At 41.0% G+C, this 27,807-nt stretch overlaps 1 protein-coding gene across 1 annotated transcript in view; it reads right to left on the minus strand.

Annotated features, from left to right (window-relative positions):
• The window catches only part of tmem132e (transmembrane protein 132E), a 201,969-nt gene extending 183,912 nt beyond the window's left edge, over positions 1 to 18,057 (minus strand). The window contains 1 exon segment of the mRNA XM_029249353.1: positions 16,763 to 18,057. Coding sequence (XP_029105186.1) covers positions 16,763 to 16,838 — 76 coding nt within the window. The 5' untranslated portion in view covers positions 16,839 to 18,057.
• Between the last annotated feature and the right edge of the window lie 9,750 nt (positions 18,058 to 27,807).

The raw sequence follows: 27,807 nt of genomic DNA on the forward strand, positions 1-27,807 counted from the left end.
CAATACTACACAAAACTGTGCATTTATTATTTGACTATTACTGTGAGGATGGTCAAATTCGTTTGGTGAATGAGATTATGGGAGGTCAGAGAAAGAAGACAGATGCTGTGAAGCTCAAAGAAAAAGGACAGTAATGAAGACAATGTATACATGTTGACACAAAGATGAGTAAAGGTCCTTGGAAAATGAAGTAATGAGAAACACCCCCCCCTCTGAGCAAAACTGCAACTGAACTAAATGGATATTTAAAGATACATTAGAAACTGTACACAGAACAATTCTGGAAACATTTCTCTACATTTTATTCAGCTGTATACTTTTGTTGATACAATGTTATTTTTAATACCCGTTTAAGAAGAGTTTAGGACAGATGGGCAGTAGTGTCTACTCTAAATCACATGATCATCACAAGGTACAAATTATATTTTACACAGATAAAAGAAAATATTTGTTTTCATTGCAAGACAAAGAATTTTCTTGAAAAGGGAGGTCTTTACAGACTATCCAACACTGAAAACCTGGAACCATCCTTGTGACTCTGGAACTTAGAAGTCTATGATATAAAGAAAATACCAAAAGGATACTTTTCATATATTTACACTTAAGTTAATGTATAGACAATCAAATTTAAAAAACAATTAGGACTATACATATACATATGAAATCTTTTATTGTTAATCTACCTTTTCATATAGTATTACTACAAAAAATTGAGATTTTATTTGGGGGTGGGGGGGGGGGGGATCTGTTGTGCTTAAAAAACATGTCCAAAGATATCTGATGTTATGACTACTGCACACATCAGCCACAACTGAGAAAAATATTAACGGAAACATCTAGAATTCAGATCATCTTCAAATGTTGATTTTCATCTTGACAAAATGAAAACTGTGTGCATTCCATTGTGGTCAGACATTGCCCTTTATCCAGTAATATTTAACTTTTTTTATTATACTTGTTTCGGGTCAGATTTGGATACAGCATTATCGAGCCATGATGGATTCTACCTACGATGCATTTACTCAGATCAAGTTCTGATCTGTGATGGAACAGACAAGAAACATCAGACCTGTAGTTAGAGGACTATTTATCCCAAGATGCCTTCAATATTGCAAAATCATAAATTAGCGTACTGCACACAATGTAACCAAAAGCCTACGGGCAACACACAGAATGAGAAAGCACAGCACACAGTCTGACTTCCTTCAATGTAAACATGCAGTGCACTGTTGAAAGCAAATTCTCTTCTTTCCACTCCCTGCCTACAAGTACAAAAGAGCAAATATGGTATAAAAAAAACTAACACAGCAGGTTTGAAAAACATCCCCTAATAAACAGGCTGATGTCTGATTTAGTGCACTTCTGGGTTATTGGTATGTTGCACTGGTAGTCACCTCCATGTTTGATTTCCCCTGGGGTGCAGGTACTTATTTCAGGGATCTGGGACTCTCATCTCCCATTTGGCAACACACTTGTCTCAGTTCCGTCCATTTCTTCTGGGGAAAAATAGCACAATCCCAACACTTCGGCGTCCCCGCTAAGCAGTATAAATGGCTCCTGATGTGAAGCGTCCACGCCTCGGAACTATTTTTCAGCGGAGCGGTCCATCGCGCACATGTCGCCTCTCCCCTATTGGCCACGAAACTGCCTTGCTGGTTTCGTCCCCATAAGTCATTTTCTCATTTGTTCTTAGAAGGGGCGCGTAAACAGCATTTCCAGACAGGCGCTGCCTTCATGAAAGCTGAAGGTTAAACAAATTACCTCCTTGTGACTGGTTTATGCTGCTCTTCCTCCCTCCTTTCAATAATAGCGGCTTTTTGAGTCCCTACATAGCACCTTGCAGGTACTTCAGTGCAACTCCTGTGCCAAAAATCAAAGCTGTCACTCAGGTAACTCGATGCTTTACTTTTAACGTTCTGGACTGCGGGTTGGTCCCTTTTAAAAACCGGTGGACCGACAAAGATCTCTTTACTTACACACACACACACACACACACACACACACACACACACACACACACACACACACACACACACACACACACATTTATAGCTCATGTCTTTTCCTCTGATGCAATCCTTGTTCAAAGCCACAAACGACTCTTGGGAGAGACATCGAAAAAGAGAGAGTGAAGACTAAGAGATACAACATTGACTGTTCTTTCATGTATGTGGCCTCATGTTAAGAATATAGGTGAAGGAAAGACACCTTTTATATGTACAGAATTCTTTAAGGAATCTATTGACGTTAAGGCATTTGTGCCGTTTCAAAGCAGACGTAATCTCATTTATGAAGACCCAGGCAGAAGAGAGAGACATTACTTTGTGCTGAATGCTCACGGGAACATGGAGGCCTTGTTTGAGTCATAAAGCCAAATTAAAGGTGTTTAAAATATTCCAGCAGAGTGCTGGGGATAATGACTGCTCCTCCAACAGTTCTCCTCCCAAAGGGCCACATTATGGGCTGAGTCACCTGACCAATTAGCCTCTAAGTACAGTGTCACGTACCGCAAAATGCCCCTGCGCACCATAACTACATCGCCGAGTTTATTAAGACTCTTCTACTGTCAGAATTGACTACTTTCAACAAAACAGTCATCTGTTGATGAAGGTACTGCCAAATCCTTTGTTTGCAGCGTTGTCCATTCAGCATTCTCCTCGGATCTAATGATGGGAAAGTCAACATGACTGCCTACAGATGCTCACTGAATAAACAAATAAACAAACAAAAGCGTTTGCCGGAGAAGCTACCTGTATTGATTGCAGATCGGAGGAGCTGCCAGCCTAGTTGGACTCGGCGGCACCTTGATTGGCCTCGTCCTGTCCAGATTTCAGAGCAAACGCAGCTTCTGACAAACTCAGTTATTGCAGCCCTCTATTCCAGCAGCATACCACCCTCTTCCGCTGGAAGAGATCACCGAAAGCGTACACATCTGAATACACACCCAAAGTGGCAGCAAGGCAGACGAAGAATAACTGCAAACCATATCAGGATTACATGTATGCAAATATGACAGGACAAATACTATGGTGAGATTTCAAATAATAAGAAAAATATTATGCCATAGGTGGTGTGGTACCAAACATTTAGTTCTTCCAAAAAAAGGCACCACATTCAGTAATGAAATTTGCTTTATGTTTAAATCATCTCAGTTTCAGTAGTGAGTCAGGACAGAACGCTGGCACCGGAACTGGCCAGTCCATTCATCAGCAGTGCGGCAGGAGTGATGCTGGAAAAACGGAACAGAAAAATCGCTGACACAGGCTCATATACTTTGCAACAGATAAAAGGCAGTGAAATTAGGGGAGAAATCAGGAAAAGTGAGCAAAAGCAAACTACTGAAAATAAAGGGCTTTACAAAAATTAGAACAGGTTCCATATCCAAATGCAACGGAAAAGTACGAACATATGAAGCGTTCTTGGCCTATCTGGACAAAAGTAGGGGCGTAAAATGTCACTGAACAAACACAGAAAGTGTCGGTGATTAAGCTCCACTGACACTGTGCAAAGGCACGCACTACATGTAAGCTTGTAAGTTTACCGCTGTCCCAAATGACTAAGAGACGAAAAGGCAGGCAAAAATGCCAGCGACGTGTCCACGCTTGTTTCAGCCATATGTGCATGAAAGAAAAGAGGAGGAATAGTACTTGCAGTGTCCCAGGAGACTGTATGAATGGGATCCGACTGCGCCCCCCATGCATGCTCGCGGCCCTCCCACCCGTCCACAAACACCGACATCTATCTGACTGATGCTCCTAATTTCACAGATTTACCGGTTTCTACTGTTTCCGCGGGGGGCGGGCACAAAAGGAGGCAACACAAATTCAACCTCCCATTGTTTCCTCATTCAACGCCGAATCTTATTGACGAATGCAGCAGGTTACTGGATACCGAACAGAACCCAGCGGCAATAATTTAATAATATCATCACTGATGAATAAATCCAACAACAGAAATCTTGTGACAACAACACAGCGTGAATGATTTGTCTACACAATGATGCGTTTTTGGAAAAAACAACACAACTGTCTTCTTGAGAGTCAATGTGAGAAAACACACAAGAGCCAGATTATAGTAAATTTGCCTCTACAAAGGCTACTCATAACTCACCACGTAAATTACCTTCATAGATTCCAGCTATTGGAATCACATGCGCCATATTTAAGGGACGAGGGTTTAAACAAGATAACACACTCAACAATACTACAAGCTTTGATTCAGACAGTATTTGTTATCAGTCAGGGTTACACAGCACTGGAGTACGAATGTGAAGTTCAACACTGAAGTTTAAATATTAGTTATACTTGGTATTTTAGCATGTAAGTAGTTTTAATCAAAATTTCATATGTACACATTTTCATGGGTATATGTGTAATCACAGGGTTCCCCTCTTAACAGGCCTAACTCAGCCTGTGAAATCACCCCATTATGAGGTGTCAACTTACCACTACTACATTATATGTATTTATTCAGCAGACGCTTTGCTCCAAAGCGACTGTCAACGAACTCTACATAGTGTTATCAGGCCACACACCTTATTCACCATGGTGACTTACACTGCTAGATTCACTACTTACACTGGATCACTCATCCGTACATCAATGGAACACACACACACACTCCCTGTCACTCACACACTATGGGTGTACCTTAACAGCATGTCTTTGGACTGTGGGAGAAAACCAGAGCACCTGGAGGAAACTCACAAAGACATGGGGAGAACGTGCAAATTCCGAACGAACCCACGCCCTCTCACAGCACCCATCATGTCATTTTTCTTATGGTAATAAAAATAATGTATCCACAGAACCAAAAAAACTGCACCTAAAATAATCAAACTACCATGTAACATATTAAATATGAACATATTCATGGCAATACCCAGTAGTAGCACAACGGTGGTGTGTAGAAAAGTTTCAGCAGCACAAACTGATCTCATGTAGCCACATGAAATATGTTACTATTTGTGTGGTAAAATATGTACACAAAGTTAGAGGGATGACACCTTAAGTCTGCTCTGGCGTACTCTGTGGTGTTATACATATAACACTGGGTGAACACATCCCTTGTAACAGCGTGCCAGTGACTGAGACTGTATACCACAAACATAGGGGTGAGAGGTGCGGTACACCCTGGGAGGGACACCAGCCCATTACAGGGCACTTAAACACACTGATTCTCTTACAAATACACACACTGCAGGCGTTTTAGACATAAAAATTCACCTGAAACACATCTTTGCACTGCTGGATGAAACACACACAGACACAAACGCAGGGAAAACATGCAAGCCCCACACAGTCTGAGCAGAACTCGAACCCATGTCCCATCCCAATATTTCCCAAAATTATTTCACAGTAACAATTTAAACAGCACAGTCAACGAACAGCACATCTTGTGTAGAAAGTTGGCTCAAGCTGCCAATTAATCCCTCCAGCACATTAAAAAAAAAAAAAAAAAAAAAAGGCCATGTAACAGACAAAAACCCCGCTATACCAATGCTAAGGCCATTATGTGAGCCAAAGGGTACTAATTTCCATATTCCGCTGTACGAAATTTACATTATGCAGTTTTGTAAGGGATAAGTGTTATGTATTTTATATTAAAATGGGTGGACTTTTTCCTATGCCATTCCCTGAAACTCAAAACTGGCCCAGAGCATGCATAAAGAGAACTTCAAAAATCACGTTCAGATCATAACATCAAAACAATCCAAGAAATAAATGGCTGAAATTCTGATTCTTTAAGCAAACTTACCAACATTTTACAGGTATAAGATCTGACAAGGCCAAGCAGAAGCAGCGAACTAAAGATCCTATTTCCCTTGTTGCGAGCAGGAGTTTAAAGCAGAATCAGACGAAATCTGCAGAACCACACGGGGCCCCAAACTGAGCAGAAAACATCACTGGACAGTTTCCTTCAATCATGCTAATGGTCATTCAGCCAAAGGAAAAAGCCAGGATGGTAACACTGTAAATGAAGCTGTGAAGTAAGTGGGCCAAGCTGATACCATATTACTTAGAGCTTCTGCCTTCGCACCCAAAGGTCTCAGGTTTGAGTCCCACCTCCAGCTGTTGTATCCCTGAGCAAGGTACCTACTCCAGTAAAACTGACCCAGCTAAATGAATGGGTAAAAAACTGTACATTGCTTAGGAGAAAAGGGTCAGCTTAATGAGTAAATGTAACTTAATCAGAATTTGTCACCAAATTACTTATGTTTTTAAGAATTAAAATGAATCCTCATTTTGCGCAGTGTGGGAATAGTGGAATATGGCAATCACCTCATAATGTAGAAAGAAGAAAAGTGTGACGCTCACACGGTAAAGGTCAGGAAACGTGCCCTCCTTGCTCACTTCACCAGGCAACTTGAGCATCGCATGTTTGCATGGCAACACACTGTGCGAGAGTCAACTGTGACACGGATTTTCAGCTTGGGAAAAAATCTGACAGCTGCTCAGCTGATACTTTCAGCAACTTTTTGTTTAACTTCACAAATGCAGCTGTAGAAAGAAAATTTACCACTTTATTCTGTCATTTAACTGGAACTTTGTGTGTTATAAGCCATAAAAATAAGTTACCAAACCGGCAAAGCTATTTTTGGCTATCAACGCAAGGGTTTATCCTCACAACCGCATTCATAGACCACAGACGAAGAAACCTTGGACAGAGAGCACATTCAAATGTCACATCAGCCTCCTTCCAAAGCGAAGCAAGCAGCACCTCAAAATCAGACACAACCAACCATTGTATTTTTGAATTTCACACTGAAACGGCATGTATCTAAAGTGTTACATCATCACACCTGGGACATGATTTACACAAAGGCGACACTCAGATTACCAGGTAAGTGTAACATGTCAAACAGCCATCAGGACTTAATTACTCAATATTGCGAGAAGATACTCGGATGCAGCGGTAACAAGTTAGGCAACGGCACGAGTCAAAGCAGTCAATCTGTCGCAGGTCATCAGAAGGAAAATGCACGGCTCTGGTGGATCTGTACACCCCATCATTACAGAAGACAAGCTGTATCGCTTCCTTGTCTGTACTACTCAGACCTTCCATTCCGCCCCATTCTCTCGTTTCCTTTTTCCACCACGAGCCATTCTATTCTGTTTGAAGTGCATATCGCCGCCTTCTCCCCTAAGCACTGCAAACATCCGACGTCTCAGCCTGCGCACAGCCTAATCTAATCTCATCTGCTTGCTTCCCTCACACAGACAGGCAGTCTTGGGAACTTCAGGCTCAGTCAACCTCCACAAAGGCTGACTTCCTATCAGGCTACAGCTTTTCTGCCTCTTCACTTCCTTGCCTTCATTACTACACACCACATACCGAATCCGAGCCATCGACTCTACCGCCCCTCTACTCGATCGGCATTTCGCATCAACGCTGCCCCAAGTCTGGTGCCTCCACTTACACTCTACTCTATTCTCAAATTCTACCACAGACAATGTTGTTTTCTGCTTTCTGCTCAGCTTGGCAACTCAAACTCTTCGCTGTCCATTTAATACAGGTTCCCATTGCCTGTCCATATACACCCACTTCGCTGAGCATTTCTTTATTGCTTATCGTGCTTCAATTAATGTTCTTGACTTTGTGTGCTCTCGACATTTCCAGCGCTAGATGCTCATTCATCTGCCCACAAGTTGACAGTAATACACCAGCTCATGCAGAGACTGCAAGTTTGCCTCCGGTAGAAAGGGAATTGAAGGTAAACTCCGGGTCAACACCAATCTTACCTTTCCCAAAGCAGCGAGGTCCAAGCAAAAAGAATTTAAAACTTAAATTGGATTCAAAACAGCCCTACAAATCTCCACTGAAAAAAATGACATGCCTGAGATCTTGACACAGCCACATGTCTGCAATCCATGAGCTCTTTACAACTACCCAGCATTCATCTACAACAGCCCCGGGATTTGACACTGTGGATTCTTTTCTATCCTAGGAAATGCATAAGGCAGCCTCCCCTATCTGAAGGGTAACTCCTTCGAGGTACCCTGGAGGGGCTCCACATCTTTAATACGTTTTGTGCATTACATGCACAACATTCCAGGGAAGAAAATAAAACCGTTTCCCTGACTTACTAGGCACAGTTAGTAAGTGGTAAATTCTAAGCCATACATTTACATTACATACATATATTTACATGTATTAACAGATGTATGTCGCTTTGAAGAAAAGTGACATACATCTCAAAGAAAATACAATTTGTGCATTATATTAAAAGAGACATAGTTGCAGACATGTGATTCTTAAGAAAATCTAGTTTGTTTCTTTCCACTTTATGCAGCAATGTTCACCGCACAAGTAGGTGCACAAAACTCAGGAGAGACTAATCTTGATCACCTTCCTACAAATTTTATGGCAGAGTATGCCAACAAAAAAAACTCTGGCAACTCATTCAATTTTTTGCTTTCCCTAATTTTTCAAGTTTCCAATTTGACAACAGATCATCAAATACAAGGCATTATCAATAAATCTGCAGAAACCTTTGGGCTCAAATTGTGTGACTACTGCTAGTGAATTGTGACAAAAAAGGCAAGTATTGCCTGGTGCCAAATTTAAAATGTTAATCCAGAGCCCCACTTCAACCTCTAGGCAAGTGATAGTGCTGCCAGGGTGGTGAGAAATGATAATGAATCATACAAGGAGAACTAAATACACAAAATAAGCATTATCATCTTCATTGCCCAGGTCACAGGGTCACTCAGTCTGGAGGAAACTAATGAGGATGGGTACAGATTGAGCCTCTATCCACCACCTTGAAGCTCAATGGCACTGTGAGCGCAGCCAACTGGCCCTGTTAATGACCCAATCTACATGATGTCATGAACTTCTGGCTTAAACGGTCAAATGCATAATGCAGCATTTCAAAAAATATATATAACAATTAAAATGAAAATGGAAGCACATCAGAGGCAAAGAAGAATTCAGATGAAACTTCAGGACCACTGTATAAAATTAGAGTTAAGTCATTTTCTTGTATTGACTGGGGTTGATACTGTAGCAATTACCTCCGGACCTGATGGTTGCAGGTTTGAATCCTGCCTGCTGTGGTACCCTTGAACAAGGAGTGTACCATAAATTGCTCAAGTAAAGTTATCCTACTGTATAAATGGGTAAATCATTGAAACTACAACAGTTTAAAATTGTAAATTTCATTGGAGAAAAATGCCAGCTACATGAATAAATGTAAATGTGACAAAAGATGGTTTACTACACAGTGTTAAAAAACAAGAAAAGGCCTGAGGGCAAAAATCTGGCCACTCTTCAACAATTTAGCTTTTCATCTGAATGCAAAGCAATGCACTGTTATGTTACACATTCATCACATTTCCCTCAGACTCTATGTTTCTGGATCATACTTTAAACTTTTTATAAATTAGCTACAGAACTATCGAAAAATGAGACTTAACATGACGATTCCGAGTTGTTTCAGCACTGAAAATTCAGCATGCTTTATTCCTTTTTAACCTTTAGAAACCCAGAACATATTCAACAGTAACCATACAGATATTTTACACTCCACTGACATCTACTTGAATTTTCTTCTTTTATTGCTACTACTGTGAACTCATACTCAAATACCTTCTATATATGCAAATGCACTAAAAACAGATCTTTGCCAAGGTACCCCGACAGTGGTGATATCACACAATTAGAGGCTGATGCTTCTGGGTCACAAACACTTGTTAATATCTTCAGCAGAGGAACTGCTAGAAGCAAAGTTCCTATATAAACAATTTATCATACAATTCAAGTCCCAGTATATACTGCTCTGCAAAACACTGCAAACTTACAATGCGAAAAAGGATAGGATGGCACACTCCAGCCTCATGACATACCCACTTTAATTTGTGCAACACTGATGCGTTTCAACCAGTTACTTGCATCAGCTTGGATACACAATACATAATGAATGACATATATGAAATTGCCAAGAGCAGTACTTAAATGATAAACATAACACAAAGGCAATGGGAACAGTATGACGATTATGAAGACAATAACAATTGTAAAAATAATAGAACAAGGTAGGGACAATGATTAAAATAAGAATCAAAAATAAAGTCAAAAGACATCAAAAACTGACGAGGAGCCAAAATTATGTGCGTATACGCACACTGATGAACACAACATGCCAAAACACATCTATGTTATACACATTATTTATCTTAGTAAGCTTGAGTGTTATGTCCCATCACTTTACTCCAAGTTATTGCATACAACTGGGATTCCAGCACCCAGGCTCATTATTTGATTCTGACATTATAAGTTTTTTCCAAAAGGCGTGTTGAACTCCAGTGCCAGCATACTGATAAGGGACTGCCCTACCAAATAACATTAATGGTGCAAATAATGTTAAATTCAACATCGAACTTACTTTAGGTTTTGTGTTAACGACTAAGATAGATTTATTCTTAGTCAGTATGCCTAGTCCGCATTCTAAAAGAGGACTAAAGTAAAGAACTTTTGAGGGCAATGGGCAATGGGTTGGATGTTCATCCAAGGACATGAGGAATTATTACACTTTTTTCCACATTAATGGGTAGACAGATGGCCAAGACATGTTGCTTGTGGACAAGCTATTTATCTTGCATGATATAAAGTCAACTTAAACACAAAAGAAGACATTATCTAGAACCTCACTTGAAGGCTGTTAGCATAAGCATGAAAGGAACACACAGTAAAATGTGGTCACCCCACATATGCATGTGAAGCTGTAGACACTGAAGGTTGAGGAGATGTTCCACTCAAAGGGTAATATGCTCTGCACGCAGCTTGCTTGCTTTGTTGAAAAACAATTGGGAAGCCCTGCAGCCGTCTGGTAGGGGGTCTCCCAAGTCATATTGCATCTGTAACAGCCTGTGCTCCACCATGAATTCCTTCACTGCAGATCAAGGATGTCACAGAGATCAGTGAAAGTATATTCAGAATCTTAGCTCGTGGGCCATGGTGCTCAAGCAGCATTCTTTGGAGTTTGCACGGCAATGTCAGAGATGGTGACATGAGGGCACTCAAAGAAAAATACTAATGCTACCAAGTATGAAGAAATACAACATGCATGGAATTGTTTAAGAAAAATCCTAAAACTATAAGTTTTTCCATTACTTTAAAAAAGTAATTCAGTTTATTTGCAGGAAGTGAAACATCAGCCAAGAATGCTGGACCTTGAATGCCCGTAACATTAGTGCTCTCAAGCTATAAGAGATTTAGGCAATTTGGTGATTCATTTGTTAACAAATGCTGGGGAAAGGGTATTACTGTATGGGGGGAGTCCCAGAAAACTATTAGTTGAACAACCATTACTTGCATAGTTTCTTGTTGGCTAGTGAACCCTAAATACTAAAAACCAAATTTGCTCAAAAAAAGCTAAAGCAACACTAGTGCAACACACTACCTAATGCAAAATCCAAGATATGTAACAAAGCAGGACAAAAGGGTGTCCTCAGCCACCATTTACACTGAACTGGCCTGTGGTTATGAACAATCTTATATAAACACATATATTCATAATGCAATGCATTGCACTCTTGTACATTTATATGTCAGGTGATGCATTAAGTTATACAACTTTGTCTCAAACCAGCTATACTACTCCTGGTCTCCTTCTGACTACTGGTGATCAGTCTACACCATATTTAAATTTTATGTCAGCTATAAAGGTTTTGTTTAATACAAAGTTTACACTTCCAGTCTAAAAGTTAATTTGCCTACACAGGCCTATAAGGTCATTTTTCAATTATTCTGCCTAAACAAAACAGTAATATACAAATTGTATATACGGTATACATTTCAGTAAATATTTCAGTAAAAACAAATCTTGTTGGGTCTTCCTCTAAAAGACACTGAAAAAATGAACCATTTAAAGTATTTCACTTTTGTAAGCAAGAGTGCCAGGCTTTTCTGAAAGTACATTTCACAGGAGGAGGATTGGACTGGTTCAACCCAGATTTTTTTCCCCCCAATAATATCTGATAAGCAGAATCTGCAAGCTGTATGATGTACTAGGATGGAACTGAGAACAGAAAAGAACAATCTGGCAGTTACCTTCAAGTAACACAAAGCAATATTAAGTTTCTTCTGCTTTCAATTAGATGCATTTTGTAAAACTATGCACCTTGTCTGGTTTTTGACACTAGCAAAATCCACTATGAAAGCAAAACCTGCAAGGGATATATGTGTGTCTGATAAACAAACGAATTGTCCCCAGAGACTAGGTTGTGACAGCTCACACTTCCAGTGTGTATATTATTACAGCATTTATCTGTTTCCTTGATCATTTTTCTCCAGTCATCTATTTCCAATGAAACCGATACCATAAGGAACACTCACCGTTGTACTACATTTCCATTTATTTCCTGCTAATTATCAATATTAGAAATAGTAACACAATAATGATGTCCTCACAATAAAAAATATTGGAAATGATCTTCCAATGGATGCACATTAATATTTCAGGTTTATCAGTTAATTTAATTACCTGAACTGCTTTAGTGGATACAATACTGGACAGAAGGGAAACACACACATACACATACACATACACACACACACACACACACACACAACCACTTGTCCTATACAGGGTCGCAGGGAACCAGAGCCTACCCGGAAACACAGGGCGTAAGGCCGGAAGGGGAGGGGACACACCCAGGACGGGACGCCAGTCCGTCGCAAGGCACCCCAAGTGGGATTCGAACCGCATACCCACCGGAGAACAGGACTGCGGTCCAACCCACTGCGCCACTGCACCCCCTATTAGAAGGGAAACAGTAAAATGTTAATTCATGGAATTTCCTTTCAATTACAGCATCTGCATTTGGTTTTCCATAATGTAACAAACACTTTGGAGACTACTATATCGCATTTATGTTTAAACTTAGATATTCCAGCATACATGATCAATATTGGAGCTGAAATATTTGGAAGAAAATAAATGAAAGTCCCAAACATATTAGGTCTAAACTAAGATGTAATAAATTTTAGCATTTTTAAAAAGTGCATCCAGTTCATAATGATTCCATAAAATATAAATATTCCCAACACATGCCATTTAACTACTTTTTTTTTTAAAATGCACCCACAAAACTCTTATATTATGCAACTGAAACATCTTGCTCCCCCTGAAAAAGAACTAAGGTCTTGGGAAGACCAATACACTAGTTCTCATTACTTTCGCTGTGGGGTGTTTCATCTTGTTGAGAAAGCAGCCACAGGAAATGCCCTCCTTGGTAATGAAGAAAAAACATTGATCTGTCATACAGTGACAAACTCAACGGCATGGGGGCAAAAACACTCACCTCAATTACTACAGCACAGCAGACCACTAGAGTGTTTACAATGACAAACCGAACGTACAAAGAGAACCATGAGAAATCGAGGCAGCTCAATGCAGGCGTTTTCAAAAACCAAGCGACCGTGACTTATGAGTCCTCTGTGGCCACATTCTGGCATAGATGACTGAGTGGTGCTCTGTACTATAGCATTCTTTATCAGGGTTTGGAACCATGGACAGAGGATGCCCAGCATACAGAAACTGGGAGGTGGCTATGCACATAACTCATCTGTCAAAAACTGAAGTTCCTTGTAGTTAAAAAGAATAAAGAGGGAGCGCAAAAGGAGCAGCACTCACATAAGGGAGTTGGACAGGGGATTCCACCCAATATCTAAACACTCCAATTAGAGATGTGTATATGTTAAAATGTCTACTCATAAAACCGCTAAATAAAAGGATATCCTAAACAAAAGCAGATGAAAGACAGAAAAGACATTTATCACAGGACATTTAGTGTTTTTATTCCTTATATGTGATGTTCTAAAACAACCTGCTCAACCTATAAAGTAATATAGTCATGTTCTCCCAAGAACATTCAGTGGTCAATCCTGTAATGCTTTGCCTCTTCACTTACTAGATTTTATTTATTACCTGAAAATGTGTGCTTGCTGTTCAAATTTCCAGATCATTGTGTCTTACAGCAGCTGAAAACATCGCAGTTAGAGCTGCTGCCTCGGAATCCAAAAAGTTGTCAGGTTCAAACTGCACCTACTGCTGGCAGGTAGTTTAACACTGTAAGCTGCTTTGGAGGAAAGTGTAAGCTAAATTAATAAATGTCTTCAAAGGTAAATTCAAATTTGCAAATATTTGAAATTAGTAAAAGTGACTGACTGAACTGGAAAGTCAACTACATTACAGCCAAACTACTACAGCTTTTTAGATTGCTATGCCATAAACAAAAAAAAGGGTAAAGCTTATTTCACTTAACACAGTTGAAAGGTATAAAAAGTGAACTATAAATAGGATAGTAGATGGTGTAGCAATTAGAGCTATAATTTTTTGGATTTAAAAAAACCTAGGTTTGAATCCCATCTCCTGCGAGCGTGGTACTTCTCCTGAAGTGCACCAGTAAAAATTACCCAGCTGAGTAAACAGGTAAATACACACACACACTTTCAGAACCGCTTGTCCCATATGGGGTCACGGGGAACCGGAGCCTACCCGGCAACACAGTGCGTAAGGCCGGAGGGGGAAGGGGACACACCCAGGACAGGACGCCAGTCCGCCACAAGGCGCCCCAAGCGGGACTTGAACCCCAGACCCACCGGAGAGCAGGACTGCAGTCCAACCCACTGTGCCACCGCACCCCCTAAATAGGTAAATAATTTAAAGTAATTAACATTTCCAGTTGCTTTGGTGAAAAGTGTCAAGAAAATAAATGTAAATGGAAAGTCAGAGTAAACAAAAGTGCTTTGCTCAACTGTATCTCTAAGTAGCAGTTTTCATTATTATTCACCATCTCCTTTATTACCATAGTAATGCAAATAATGTTTGATAAAGGCAGCAGGAAGGAATGTCAACAGTAGCATCATCCTGACTCCAGTGAACTGAGGACCAGGTGAGATGAAAGAAGCTTCACAAAACCACAAAGGAACATCAAAAACTGAATCATGCTCCAGGAAAACACTGGTCATGAAGCCGTGTTCTCATGATAACCAGAATGAAGCATCCATGAAAAGCATTCCTTGTATACGCATCATAACAGTATTACTGCTTAAGCAGAAGTATAATCTTAAAAGATCAAAGGCTACTATAGTTACATACAGACATTTCAGCAAAACATTTGTCACTAAGCAACTGGAAAAATTCTAGCCTTTTCAAACCTACAGTCTCTTGACGTTTGCGACAGCTGATAATTCCGCCTATATGCCTGCGCCCTCAAATCTCTATTACGTCTGCTGAAGTGTTGTATTGGTTTTCTGTGAACTCATTCGGGTAAGTAAACTATCAAGCAAACAGACACCTCCTAAAAACTGGCAACTATGCTTGCAGGATCAGTTTCCAGAACAAAAAGAAAAAAATATATTTGATGGAAAATGAATAAAATTGATAAAACAGTCACCCTGTGCCATGTTTTTGTATATATTTGTGAAGGAGTGGGTGTAGGATTTCAACAAAAAGAGTTTAAAAAAAAAAAAAAAAACCCATTCGAGTGCGGATGAGGCAGATGTCCATGGCCGTGATTCATTAAGACCGTCTCTGTGGAATCGCAAGAATGCAAAAATAAGTTTTTTTGTGAGGCTGCCCTGAGTGAATGTGAAAGAAATGTTCTTAAAATACTTCTCAGATATTACAAGCTATTTAAAAATACTTAGCCACAGCCCAGTGCCTTAAAGCACAGCGTACGCCTCTTCTGACTGGGATCCCAGCGGTTCTGCACACCACAATGAATGAGCAGACATTACATTACCACATTTCAAATGAGCTTGACATTATGTCTGCACTTCAAACCTACAGCAATTTTAAATTTATGCAGGAAAAATGCATCATATTCCTCCGTCGTTCTCCAATTTTAACTTCATCGCCTATGTATGAGGGAACGGAGAGGTTCTGGCCTAATTAATAAGGGGAGAAACTTTGGGACATAAACGCGTGGACCATTAATGTCATATGGAAATGGTGCCATTAAGCGTGTGTGAAAACGGTTGGAGGTGTATTAAGAAGGACTGCCTTCCACTGCCCGCTGAACCAGTGACACAGTGTGCTCCCACCTTGTGGAGAGACGATGCTTCTCAACATCTTTCCACAGAGCTGCCCGCCCGCCCGCTTGCTCGCTCGCCCCGGCCGCGCTGCCGGCAGCACATGAGTGGGGTGGCGCAAACTAAATTAGATTATCCACAAACCAATTACTTAATGCACACTCGGGTCGACTCGTGCTGCAGCTGAGCTGCACATATGCGGGATGAGAGAAAATTTCAACAACGATACACTACAGTGGAAACGTGAGCGGCGCTCGGGCTTCCAGCATGCTGGCATGCAGCGGGTTTGGGGTTTGTGCGATGTGGTCGACAGCACTGATCATCAGTCTGATGCGCGCTGAAGGGTTTTGGTTCGAATCCCCTTCCTGACGTAGCACCCCTGATAAGGTACTTACCCTTGAGCTTACACGGCGCGAATACCCTGCTGTATAATTGGGTAAACGGCGGGAAAGCCGCGTATCAGCCGTAGTAAGGCGCTTAATAAAGGTCAGCGGTAATGATGTCAATAGTGGCGCGCGTTCCGCTCCGTCGCCGTGGCGTCGGGCGGCAAAGTGTCTCCGTCGCGTGCTCTTTGTGTGAGAGCGAGAGGGGAGCGCGCGCGGCATGATGTGAATGGGCAATGAGGCGGCGGGGCTGCGGGAGAGAGACAGCGTGGGCCGCCGGGGGCTTTGCGGGGTTTCTCTCGCTAGCAGCCGCAAACGTGCGCCCGGATTCCACTTACCGAGTGAGAGGAGCATGACGGCGGCGGCCAGCAGGAGTGTCGCGCTGCACGCGGGCGCAGCTGACATGGTAGACATCCCAGTAAATCCCAGTTGGCGCAGATAAAAAGCCCGCGCTCGCTCGCTCGCGAAATCGCCTTCCCGACTTCTTCTTCCGTGGCACAGAACAAGCGGCGGGGATTTTATTTTAAGAGCTGCGGTCCTTGAACTTCATCCGTGGACGGTGACGCCGAGGCAGTGCGGGTGTCCCCGATTGACGAAGCGGCGACGGGGAGCCAACCAAGTCGGAGGGAGCGAGCGAGCGCCCAGCAAAACGGGAGACAGACACGCGAGATGCTTCTCCCCCCACTTCTGTGAGGAAAAAGTTGCAGACTAGGTGACTTCGAAAGACTTCCACGGGATTTGTGGTTAAAAACGCGTAAAACGCGCTCTCCCGCTGCAATTCCACCGTCGCGTGACAGAAAACACGTCACTCCGCACCGAAACCTCACAGCTCACTCCAGAGCCGTGGAAAAACGGAACGAGACAGAGAGAGATATCATAGTTCTGAGTAAATCTGAGGCGAGCTCGGCCGAGAGAGCAGGCGGGACACGGAGGAGCCGTCGGTGCGTGGGTTCACCGGCCGTGTCGCAGGCTTCACGCACTCGGCTGCAAGTTGAGCAGAGGGACGCTTTGTGAGCGGTGAGCTCGAGGAACTGCGCTCGCGGGCAGAAACAGTCGCGGCGCGAGCCCAAGCGTCCCGATTGCTACGCGCAGCTCGCGAGACGCGCGTCCGTTCCGTGCACTCTCTAGTCGCGTCGAAGTTCCAGAGCGCGTGTCCGCCGAGGGGGGGGAAAAAAAAAAAAAAAAAAAGCTTCAAACCGTCCAGGTGCCGCCGAGTATGAGTTATGTCCCGCGCTACGGAAGCAGGAAAGTTCACGTGTGGACGTCAACGACCGCCTCGCGTGCCCTCCGTGTTCCCCCCCCTCCGACTGGCGCGAATCGCGGACCCCGAGCGCTGTCGTCTCATTCCTGGCGCGTGAGCTGAGAAGTCTCACGAGCAGTCCGAAACCATGATTCTTAAGCGCCCAACTCGGGGTTTTTAATATTGCATTTCCCCCCCCCCCACTATTCTTCTGCACAGAGGAAAGAGTAAGGAAACCGGAGTTGAAGTACAGTTGCGCCGGACCCCTATTTCTCCGGATACGCTTGTTGAACCTCGGCCAGTTGTTGCTGCGATCTGGTCACTCCTCTCTTTCTCTCTCCTCGTCTTTCGCTCTCTCCCGAGCGCCGGGGACGCACGGCGGTCACGTGGTCGGCGCGCGCGCTCGAGACACCCGACCGGGATGCGCGTCCCCGAGAATCATGTCGTATCACAAGCGAATGTAAGGCGGTGCGCTGATCGCAGACAGTTCTTGCTTGGTTAAGAAACTGCTGGGATGGAAGGCGTACTGTCCAGAGCACTACTTTACTTTTCTGCTCGAGAGAAATGATCTTTCACATACGTGATGTTCTCTGACAGCAGTGTGTAACAGCCGTTTAAGGGCATAAACGACAAATATGTGCTGTTTGCGTCGTATTCACAACGTCACACAGTATTTCTATTCAACATCAGTTATAACGCACACGTAAATAATCAACGTTTATTCTAATGTTATATAATTTCATGAGCAAATACACGTATTGACTAACTTTATATATTATTTTTAAACTTTGTTCAAAAGACACTCTGCTGCTGTCACTTATGATATTTGAAACTGGCAGTTTTTTAACTAGAATTTTAATATATTTTCTTTATGTGTGATGTAACGTTAATAAGGAAAGTTTAGCGCTAAAGCGTTGCAGTTTCTCTTCTGAGCGGTGTTACAAATTATGTAGCTGTAAGAAAAATGTTCAAATAAACTTTATAAAGTATCAAAGGGGGAAACTTGATTTTTTGATTTACTCCAGTTTTTTTTTAGATTTCTGCAACGGTTCTCTCAACAAATAATTTGAATTGCTGCACTTTTTTGTTGCATATCCATAACTTGTGTTATTCGAGTACTGTATTTATCCAAAGCAATAATCAACTATTTTGTGCCACTTCCAGTCTTAGGCAGGCAGAACGGATTTCAATTACTACCTAAGTATTCGGAAGGAATGACCAGCAGTTTTTTTTTTTTTTTTTTGAGTTGCCATAATGATGCTGATTATAGCCCCAAATCAAATCTTGATTGATTTGCAGAGCAAGCAATAAAAGTAGTGATTTTGTTTGAAAGAGCATTTCATATATTTGCATTAAAATATGCTAGAAGGACCCTGCCAGTTCTTGGATGGCAGTCAATAACCACAAGGATGTATTGTTTTATTTCTGGCAAATTCCTCTATGGAGATCTATTTCACTCGTTTTCAAAGCTGGTTTATTATTACTGTATTATATTCATTCACCAATTAGAGGATACAGCAATAGGATGTATACAGCTTGAACCAGCAACCATCGTATCATCTGTTGCTCGCTGTGCTGCTATATACCTCCTATCCGAAAGCAAAGATGTCTAATTTTCTTGTAATAACTTATTGTTTTTACATTTTTTTCCCTTTTTTTGTGCGTCTGCTTTTAGTCATTCTGATATTCCTGTTAAAACCTGAATGTTGCACAGTTTTAGAATACTGTCCTACTGTACCTGTACTGTAATGTCATAAGATTAAACATTAATTTTCCAATAGATACATTCCTAAGACATCGCTAAGTGATAGTTATCAAATCACTTTTATTGTCACTTCACCATAACCAAGTGAGCAGGTGGTGAAAATCTTTGGTTCGCTCTCCGCAGCTGTTCAGCATAAGTTACAAATATACAGACCACAAAAATATACACAATAAACACCTGTACAGTATGTACAGTATTCACATGATACAATATGCGCAATATACCTGTAGGACTCAAGATGTACAGATGACAATACACATGCGAGGTAGAGTGGGTTGTGCGTGTGGTGGCGTTACAGGTCTATATTTAGTTTGTGAGTGTTTAGTATCATACTTAATTTGTTTTGGCAGATAAATCATTTGCATTTGTCACTTTACAGAGAAAGGAAAGCAGGAGTGTTGCTGGTCACTATAGATGAAAAATATTGTAGTGTTACAATTTGCAATATGTAGATTATAATTTGAATTTGTCTGGCAGTTAACTATCAATGGATCAACTATATGATACAACAGCAACTATGTATTCAGTGATCAGTCTGTGCTTACATAAAGTTGGTGTCTAGAATGTGAAAAAAAATATTTTGTGTGATTAGCAATTATTCCATTCAATTTATTTTTATAGGGCGCTCTTCTCACCCAGTGACACAGAGCACTGAACAAAGGTATAAGACAAATAAGATAGCTGACTATATACCGGAGTAATACATTATCCATGCAGTTATTATAGCTATAAATATACCTACTGGCCACGGAATTATATGATCATTATAAATGGGTAAGACTGTGCAAAGATTTTGTACTGTACTGGTACTTAAAAGTAAAGTTATGAACTTGTTATTCAGTCAGCCAATGCACATGATTGATCAAATTGGAAGCAGAAGGGCTGCGTCACTCCTAGCCCCCGACTGTGTTTTACTGCATGCTAGTCTATGTATTTCCTCAAGTGTTGACAGAAAATAGGATTCAGGACTGATAATCTTCTTAGCATTGAGTTATCACAATCATCCCCTGCCATCCATTTCCCAGTTCAGTATAATGCAGAAATGTCTGCATGTGAGCTTAATTGATTTCATTGTTTTCTGGAAGATGGAGGTGTTCTTATTAACCCCGAAAAAGTACCTTTTGTGGGGCCTCATGTCTTATGTTTCATATTCTCTGACACAATCCTCTTTGGCGGGTCTGTCAGCAGTTAGCTGAAGAATGCAACACAGCGGCCTGTTTCAGTAATTAACATGTAACTCCTGGGTCTGTTTACTTGCCGCCACTTGCTCCAGCCCTCCTAGCATCTGCGTTGCTTTGCATTCTTACATCTCTCCCTGCGCCACTTAAGAGGAAAGGAAGGCTCTAGTAGGAATCAAAAATTGAAACACTGGGCTTGGATGGGCCATGGGGTTTTTTTTTCTTAAGGCAGACATTCTGGTAGGCTAATTTGTGTGAGTGATGGAGAGGCAGTCATTAGAATGAAAAACCTACTGATGGGAAAATATGGTTTGCTTCTTTAATGGTCTATTCTAAAGTAAAAGAGAAGGGTCCCATGGCTACATGCAGACTTGGGTTCAATCTCTGCTCAGTCTGCGAGGTATTTACATGTGTTTTACATGTGTATTTACTTGTGTTGGTTTCCTCCCACAGTTCAATTCCATGTTTCAGGTGAATTGTTTAGCTTAACTCAACGGGACAGCTGGTAGTATAGTGGTTACAGCTGCTCTTTGTGAACCCAAACATCACCACTTCCATCCCCACCTCTAGCTATGGTACCCTTGAGCAAGGTACTTACCCTTAATTGCTCCGGTAACATTACCCAGCTCTATAAATGGGTAAATAATTGTAAGGTGCTTTGGAGAAAAGCATCAGCTGAATGAATGAGTTTAAAATATCTATTATGTGTGTGGTATTGCTGTGTATAAATGATCGTACATGGCGTACTGTATTTAGCGTTTGCAAACCACCTTGGACAAAGACATCAGTTAATATTAGAGTGATCATTGTACATCACTTTGGATAAAAGTGCCTGCTAAATGAATAAATATAAGATTCAAAAGGCATTTTACGAGCTGTGACATGTTATGTTATGGTCAGTTTTGTAAAAGACATGTTACAGGATGACTGTCTTTCTTGTTTGAATATATTGAGCAGTCACAGCAACGAGGGAATGTACTGTACTTTTCACTTATTTTAAATGAGACCAGTGTCCTAAAAATCAACAATTAATGGAATTGTTGTATCATCCAGATATTCTAGCAGACAATTACATTTACATTGAATTGATGCATTGCAGACACTTTTCTTCAGTATATTGCTCAGATAGTATACAAAATTGCATTTAGCAACAGATGAAGAGCTTTAGATACCCACACAGTTCCTTGGCGTTTTTCCATACCAGCATTTTGCCAGTACACACTACTCCAGCAGTTCAAGAAATCACATTGAGGCAGCAAAACGGAAATTAAGCAGATAACGACTTATTTTCACAGTTGCAGGACGACTGTGACAGAAGTAAATCAGAAGGAGAGTTTTGAGACATCTTGAATGGGATGCAGCAGTTATGAGGGACCGAGGGACTTTGTACCACCGCTTCTACCGCAGACCACCTGACAAGACAACAAATGACTGGTGTTAGCACAGAGGTTTTGATAACTGATTGGATTTCTTCATAAGTGCAACTTTTTCAATAACCTTTACAGCGCATACTCCAAGGCCAAAAATATTATTGGTGATTAAGTGCACTGATGTAATCATTTTAAAAGATAATTTATATTGATTTCTAATCTGCGCAATATCTGCTAAAGATATGCAATGGTGCCTTAACACACCACATTTCAGATGAGAGGGAAGCTTTTAGTTTATGTGTGTTTGTCATCGTCAATCTCAAAGATATGCAAATGACACTAACACGTACGTAATCGAGGGTGTTTTTCACCAGGAATCTGCAAAACGTGTTATGATAATGCAAATGGAGCCCCTGTTACATTTATCAAAGTGACAACAGCCTGAAGTATAACTTCACAATTATGTCAAGATGCTTGGGACCAGATGATAACAGCCTAAATTATTAAGAAAACTAAACAGACTACAATCAGTTATGGATCAAAACAGGACATGATTTTGCTGTGTTTAACAAGTCAAACAAACTTGTCATTGCTTTACGTAAAATTCATTGAAAAAGGCAATAAGGTATTACTATACTCTTTAAATCACTGCACCGTTAAAAAGAAGTTTACTGAAATGCCTATAGCAGTGGCAACCACAGTGCAGCAGTTGGTGTTTGGAAAATGTTTCTCAACATACTCTGGAGACATACATTACCGCAATAAAGAATAATAATTATTTTAAAATTCAAAAACCATTTTTCATTATTCTAAGCCACTATAAAACAACACCTAATTTACCAAAGCATTTTTTTCCATCACAACAGCCATCTTTTAAAACCTTGTATTGTTGTTCCAAGCAACAAAAAACTCTTTTACTAAGTCCTAATGGATGGTTCCATGTTCATTCTTATTTAAAATGTGCTAGAAGTCAGGGATTTCATTACAAAAAATGTCATTAGTGGTGCGGTTATAGGGTGAATGAGCACTGGAGAGACCTTTTGAAAAGCAATAGCCAAACCTGTGATTTCATTACTTCAGTTAGCGGAAACTTTTTTTCCAAAGCGAATTCCAATGAACACTATGTATTATTACGCGTTATTAGCCCACACACTTTATTCACTCAAGATGACACACAGTGCTAGATACACTACTTATAATAGGTCATCCATCCATCCATACATCAGTAAAACACACTTTCCCTCTGTTGCTCACACACTATGCGTGAGTTTAGTCACCAATCTACCTGAACAGCATGTCTTTGGAGTGGGGGAGGAAACCAGAGCACCTGGAGAAAACTCACGCAGACACGGGGAGAACATGCAAACTTCACACAGACCGAGTGGGGATCAAGCCGACATCTTCTTGTACCACCCAGGCGCTGTGAGACAGCAGCGCTACTCGCTGCACCACTGTGCCGTTGCCTGGGCTTTGCGTGCCATTACCATTGAAACTCTACACCTTTCATGCTAAGGACTGAAGGGGATCTCTGCTGCCAGCTGCTAGTTAACAAGTTTTGTGCTGTCCCGTGGTGACCCATGTTGTGCTCTGTCAATCTTGAATTTGCATTTGGCAAACAGATGGAGCCACTGCAGGGAGGCTTGCCAGTGGTGAGTGTTACACCTCAACAGACCTTTCAAAGCTAAACTCAGGAAGGAAACCGGCAATTTATAGCAATGGAGCCTACTATTTAAGGAACCCTTTGATTCCCTGTAACCTGAGGTTGTCTTCATTCCACTAGCCAGACGGAAAGAAGATAGAGATGCTGAGTAGGGTCCTTGCAACATATATACTGCCAAAAGTGAGCAGCTGTGCTTAGTTGCTGCGGCGAGACTCTTCAGTTCCTGGTTTAATCAGATTTTATTACAGGGTTACAACATTTGGTCCATGTCCAGCAACCCTTTCACGCACTTGAAGATCAAAAAATGTGCAATACAACAGCAGAAATGGAAGGTTAACTAAGACCTAATTTTGGGATAAAATGTTAACCTGTTGCAATGGGAACAGCAGGGAGTGCAGGAAATTGGCAGGTTTCTGGTACATGTCAAATCATCAGCACGCCTCTCGGTTTCTCTCAGCCGCTCTGAATCACCTTCTACCAGTTTGGACTCAGGAAGATGCGTGGCTCTGGACAGGTGCATGCTCCCAACAGGTGTTTTTGAAGGACCACGCACAGACCTGTGGCAAGCCTAAACCTGGCCATACCCAGCCGCTAAGACTGACAGCTGGACCTGGGAATGGCCTTGTAATGGGGTAACAAGCCCCAGATGCAGCCAGATGCAGCCAACTACCCATCGGACTTAATAAAAGCAGAGCCTGGCAGGTGAAGGAGGAGGAAAAAGAAAAGACGGTGTGATTCCGCAGTGCCATACAACAACGGCTGGTTACTTTCTATTGGCGTGGCATTATTTTATTACGCTTACACTTTTTTACGTTCAAGTTGTTGGACTCGTTCTTATATACTCGTTTTTCTTTTATTTGGTTTCCCTATGCGATGAAGGAAAAAAAAGTGTAAACTGTCATAAACTTTCTTCTACTTGTGTCACTCCTTAGCAAACCTAGGCATGCTGCAAGGCCCTTCTCGGCGTCTTGTACATTCCTTAACATCTTTGCCCTAGACTGTTTATTGCAGGGATTTCAGTTAGTAATACTGAATTATTTTCTAGATATGGGTCCACAAGGCTGTCCAAGGACCAGTAAAACAACAATGGCAAAGGCTGTTTTAAGAAACAGCATTGCAGTCATGAATATCTTCAGGGCTTCGGTGACTGTCTACTTTCTTCGAATCTTCTTGTGGCCCAGTTCTGCCAGCTTTATAGCTAGACCAATATTTGTGTGACCCTCATATAACCCCCAGGAGAATGGCGTCTATGAGAGGTTTAATGAGACTTTCTGGGCTAGGATCTCTGAGCGATGACGAACAGCTAGATTACCCAGAGCGGCCGCCTGCAGTGTTGTGGGCTTATAACAATACTCGGTGTAGGTTCAATGGGCTCACATTCCCTTTTGTCTTGTGCGGCAGACTCGCCTAGTTAGAGGGTGAGAAAATCATGAGCGGAGCGCAGTCTCTGTGGCTCTTGGGTTCGAAAAGGGCGGGTCAATATTGGTATGTCTTATTTCTCGACAAGTTATGAGGGAGAGGCGGCAACGCGCAGAAAGATAAGGTCAAAGGCAACAGGTAGCCTCATTCTGAGACAGAGCGAAAGGTTGTTTTGGTGGCACCCTTGAGCAATTTACTTACCTTAATTGTTCCGCTGAAACGTACAGCTGTATAAATGAGGAAGGATTCCCTTCGGATGAAAGATCAGCTTAGCACCGAAACAATGAGGCCAGTGTTCTGGTCAGAGCTCAATCCTCTTTCTCCGGGGCGCTCTGTATTGTTTTCAGTTGGACGGAAAGAGGTAATAGAGCAAATCATCTACCTAAACCTCCGGCTGACCAGCAAGCTCCACGGTCAAGGGGCTTTGCTGACCTTTCATCAGTAGGTGTGTGCAGGGCAGGAAATCAGCCGACGCACCGATGAATGAGCCCCGTTCGCAGAATATCAATCTACATAAAAGGGAGACCTGCAACAAGGGTTTGCTGTGATTTGTTGTTGAATTGTAATGAATTGCATAATATCCTATGCACTTTATAATTGAAATTATGCTGGTAAGGATGCTTTTCTATATATAGAAACAACTTCATCTGGCAAATATTTTCTTTATTTTACAAATGCTCAATCCTCTCAAAAGTTCATGGAAATATAGTAGTATACAATTAGTCTGAGATGGGTTATTTAACGCTCATCATTTACACATTTCAGCCTAGTTACTAGAATAAAGACGTTCTTCTCCGACTGCAGTGATAAAAGTATGATCAAGTGGTTAGATATTTCTTTTATGTTTGTGCCCAACCATGTCGTATTTAAGTAATCCTTCCAAGATGCAGGATTTATCCAGTTTTATAATGTAATTATGAAAGATAATTTTATTAATACCATTAATAAGGATTGTCGGATTTGATGGTCTAGACTTGACTTTGCATAGTTTTGAAGTATAACAATACTTTTTTGAGTAAATATTCTAGAAGTTTAAAAATTAAGACACGACTGATATTTACAGAAAAGACGCACTTTTACTTCTTTAGCCTCAAAGAAGGAGACCCTTAATCAGCCTCTGCAATAAAGCAATCAGTACTAAATGTAACCGCTGCAAGACAAGGATGACATGGTGTTAAATCATGCATCGAGTCCCCATTCCCCAAATGATCCCTTCCTGCATGAACTGTCAGACTGTAACAAGATAACATACGCACTACAGTGCAAATCCCCTACCAAAATAAATGATTAAATACTAAATCAAATACAATGTTAACAATCTTGTGCTCACATTATAGTATTAAAGCAGACGATAAAAGCCAGATCTGTCAAGGGAACTCAGTTGCATCTGCTGTTTTTATTGCATTGACTTTCAGTTTGTACCGGGACACTTCTTTTTCTTTTTAATGTTAGTAAGCAGTTTGCTAAAAACAATTATTTTTCACCCTTCTAAATCCATTTTCCCTGCCGTATCGTTTTTAACTGAAAAGCCGTAGTGTATTTTTTTCATATACGTCTGTGGTTCATTACTTAAATAAGCAAAATAAAGAATCTCAGCAATCTAAACGGTTATTCAGTGTTTCATCGCAACCGCATTGCAGTACATCGTTTTCCGAGATTTTAGCATTTATTCATTATTTAATTTCTGCACACTAGGTCCTCATGTTACAAATATTAAGAGTTAGAATTTTTCAGATACAAACTTTTTTCAATCTGTTTGTTTTTAGTTGTATTATCGATTTAAAAAAAAAAGAAAAGAAATGTGGACCATACATCACCTCTCTTTCCACAAAAACTCTGTGGCTGGTAGTAAAATGCATGCAAACAGTGTAAGAATATGAGACCGGATTAATTAATTCTGCAGCTATGTCTCCTTCTCTCAATGTAATGCATAAATTGTACTTTTGCTGAGATGTACGTCGCCTTGGACAAAAGCGTCTGCTAAATGAAAAAATGTAAATGTAAATGTAATTAATTTGGCTTTTACAATGGGCCATTGTCACCAGATTATAACGAGAATGCAAACACTGGACATATTTATGATCAGCAATAATGTTTTTGTTTTCAGTCATTTTAAATCAACTGGAATGTAGCCTGAAATTAATTAAAATGTTACAAGTCTTACAGCATAGTTTTTAAGTTTATTGTAGCTGTATTCGGGACTTTTTAAGGAAGATATGCAGCAAAGAAATCAAGGTATGGGTTGCAAATGAGACAGTAGCTGTGTAAGGTCAGAAACTTTTCAATTTCCCAAGAATATCCTCAAGTTACTTTCCTTTCTCTGCCTTCTGTGCCACCTGATGTGCAAGAGGATCACAACACTGTCTTCTATATATGACATAGACCATAACATAGGATTTTTTTCATCAATACACGTATGTTTATGTGAGGTTGTTCATCAAACCCAGGGTTTAAATCGATGGACAACTGTGCTGTTGATGTTTACTTGTGATACAGTGGTTGAATATAGAATTTGAGTGCCTTCCGGTCTCAGCTCTGTTGATCATTTGAGGACCTTCAAAATTTTGTGAAGTTTGAATAAGTCATAACATTTACATTTACATTTGCTCATTTAGCTGACACTTTTCCCTAAAATGACTTACTACACTGAGCTACTTACAATTATATACCCATTAATACAGCTGGGTAATGATGTACTTTGAATTGTAAATTTAATATATATATATTATAAAATGGCATATTTTCTTCTTC

Source organism: Scleropages formosus, chromosome 25, assembly GCF_900964775.1.
Source record: "Scleropages formosus chromosome 25, fSclFor1.1, whole genome shotgun sequence".
Lineage (NCBI taxonomy): Eukaryota > Metazoa > Chordata > Actinopteri > Osteoglossiformes > Osteoglossidae > Scleropages > Scleropages formosus.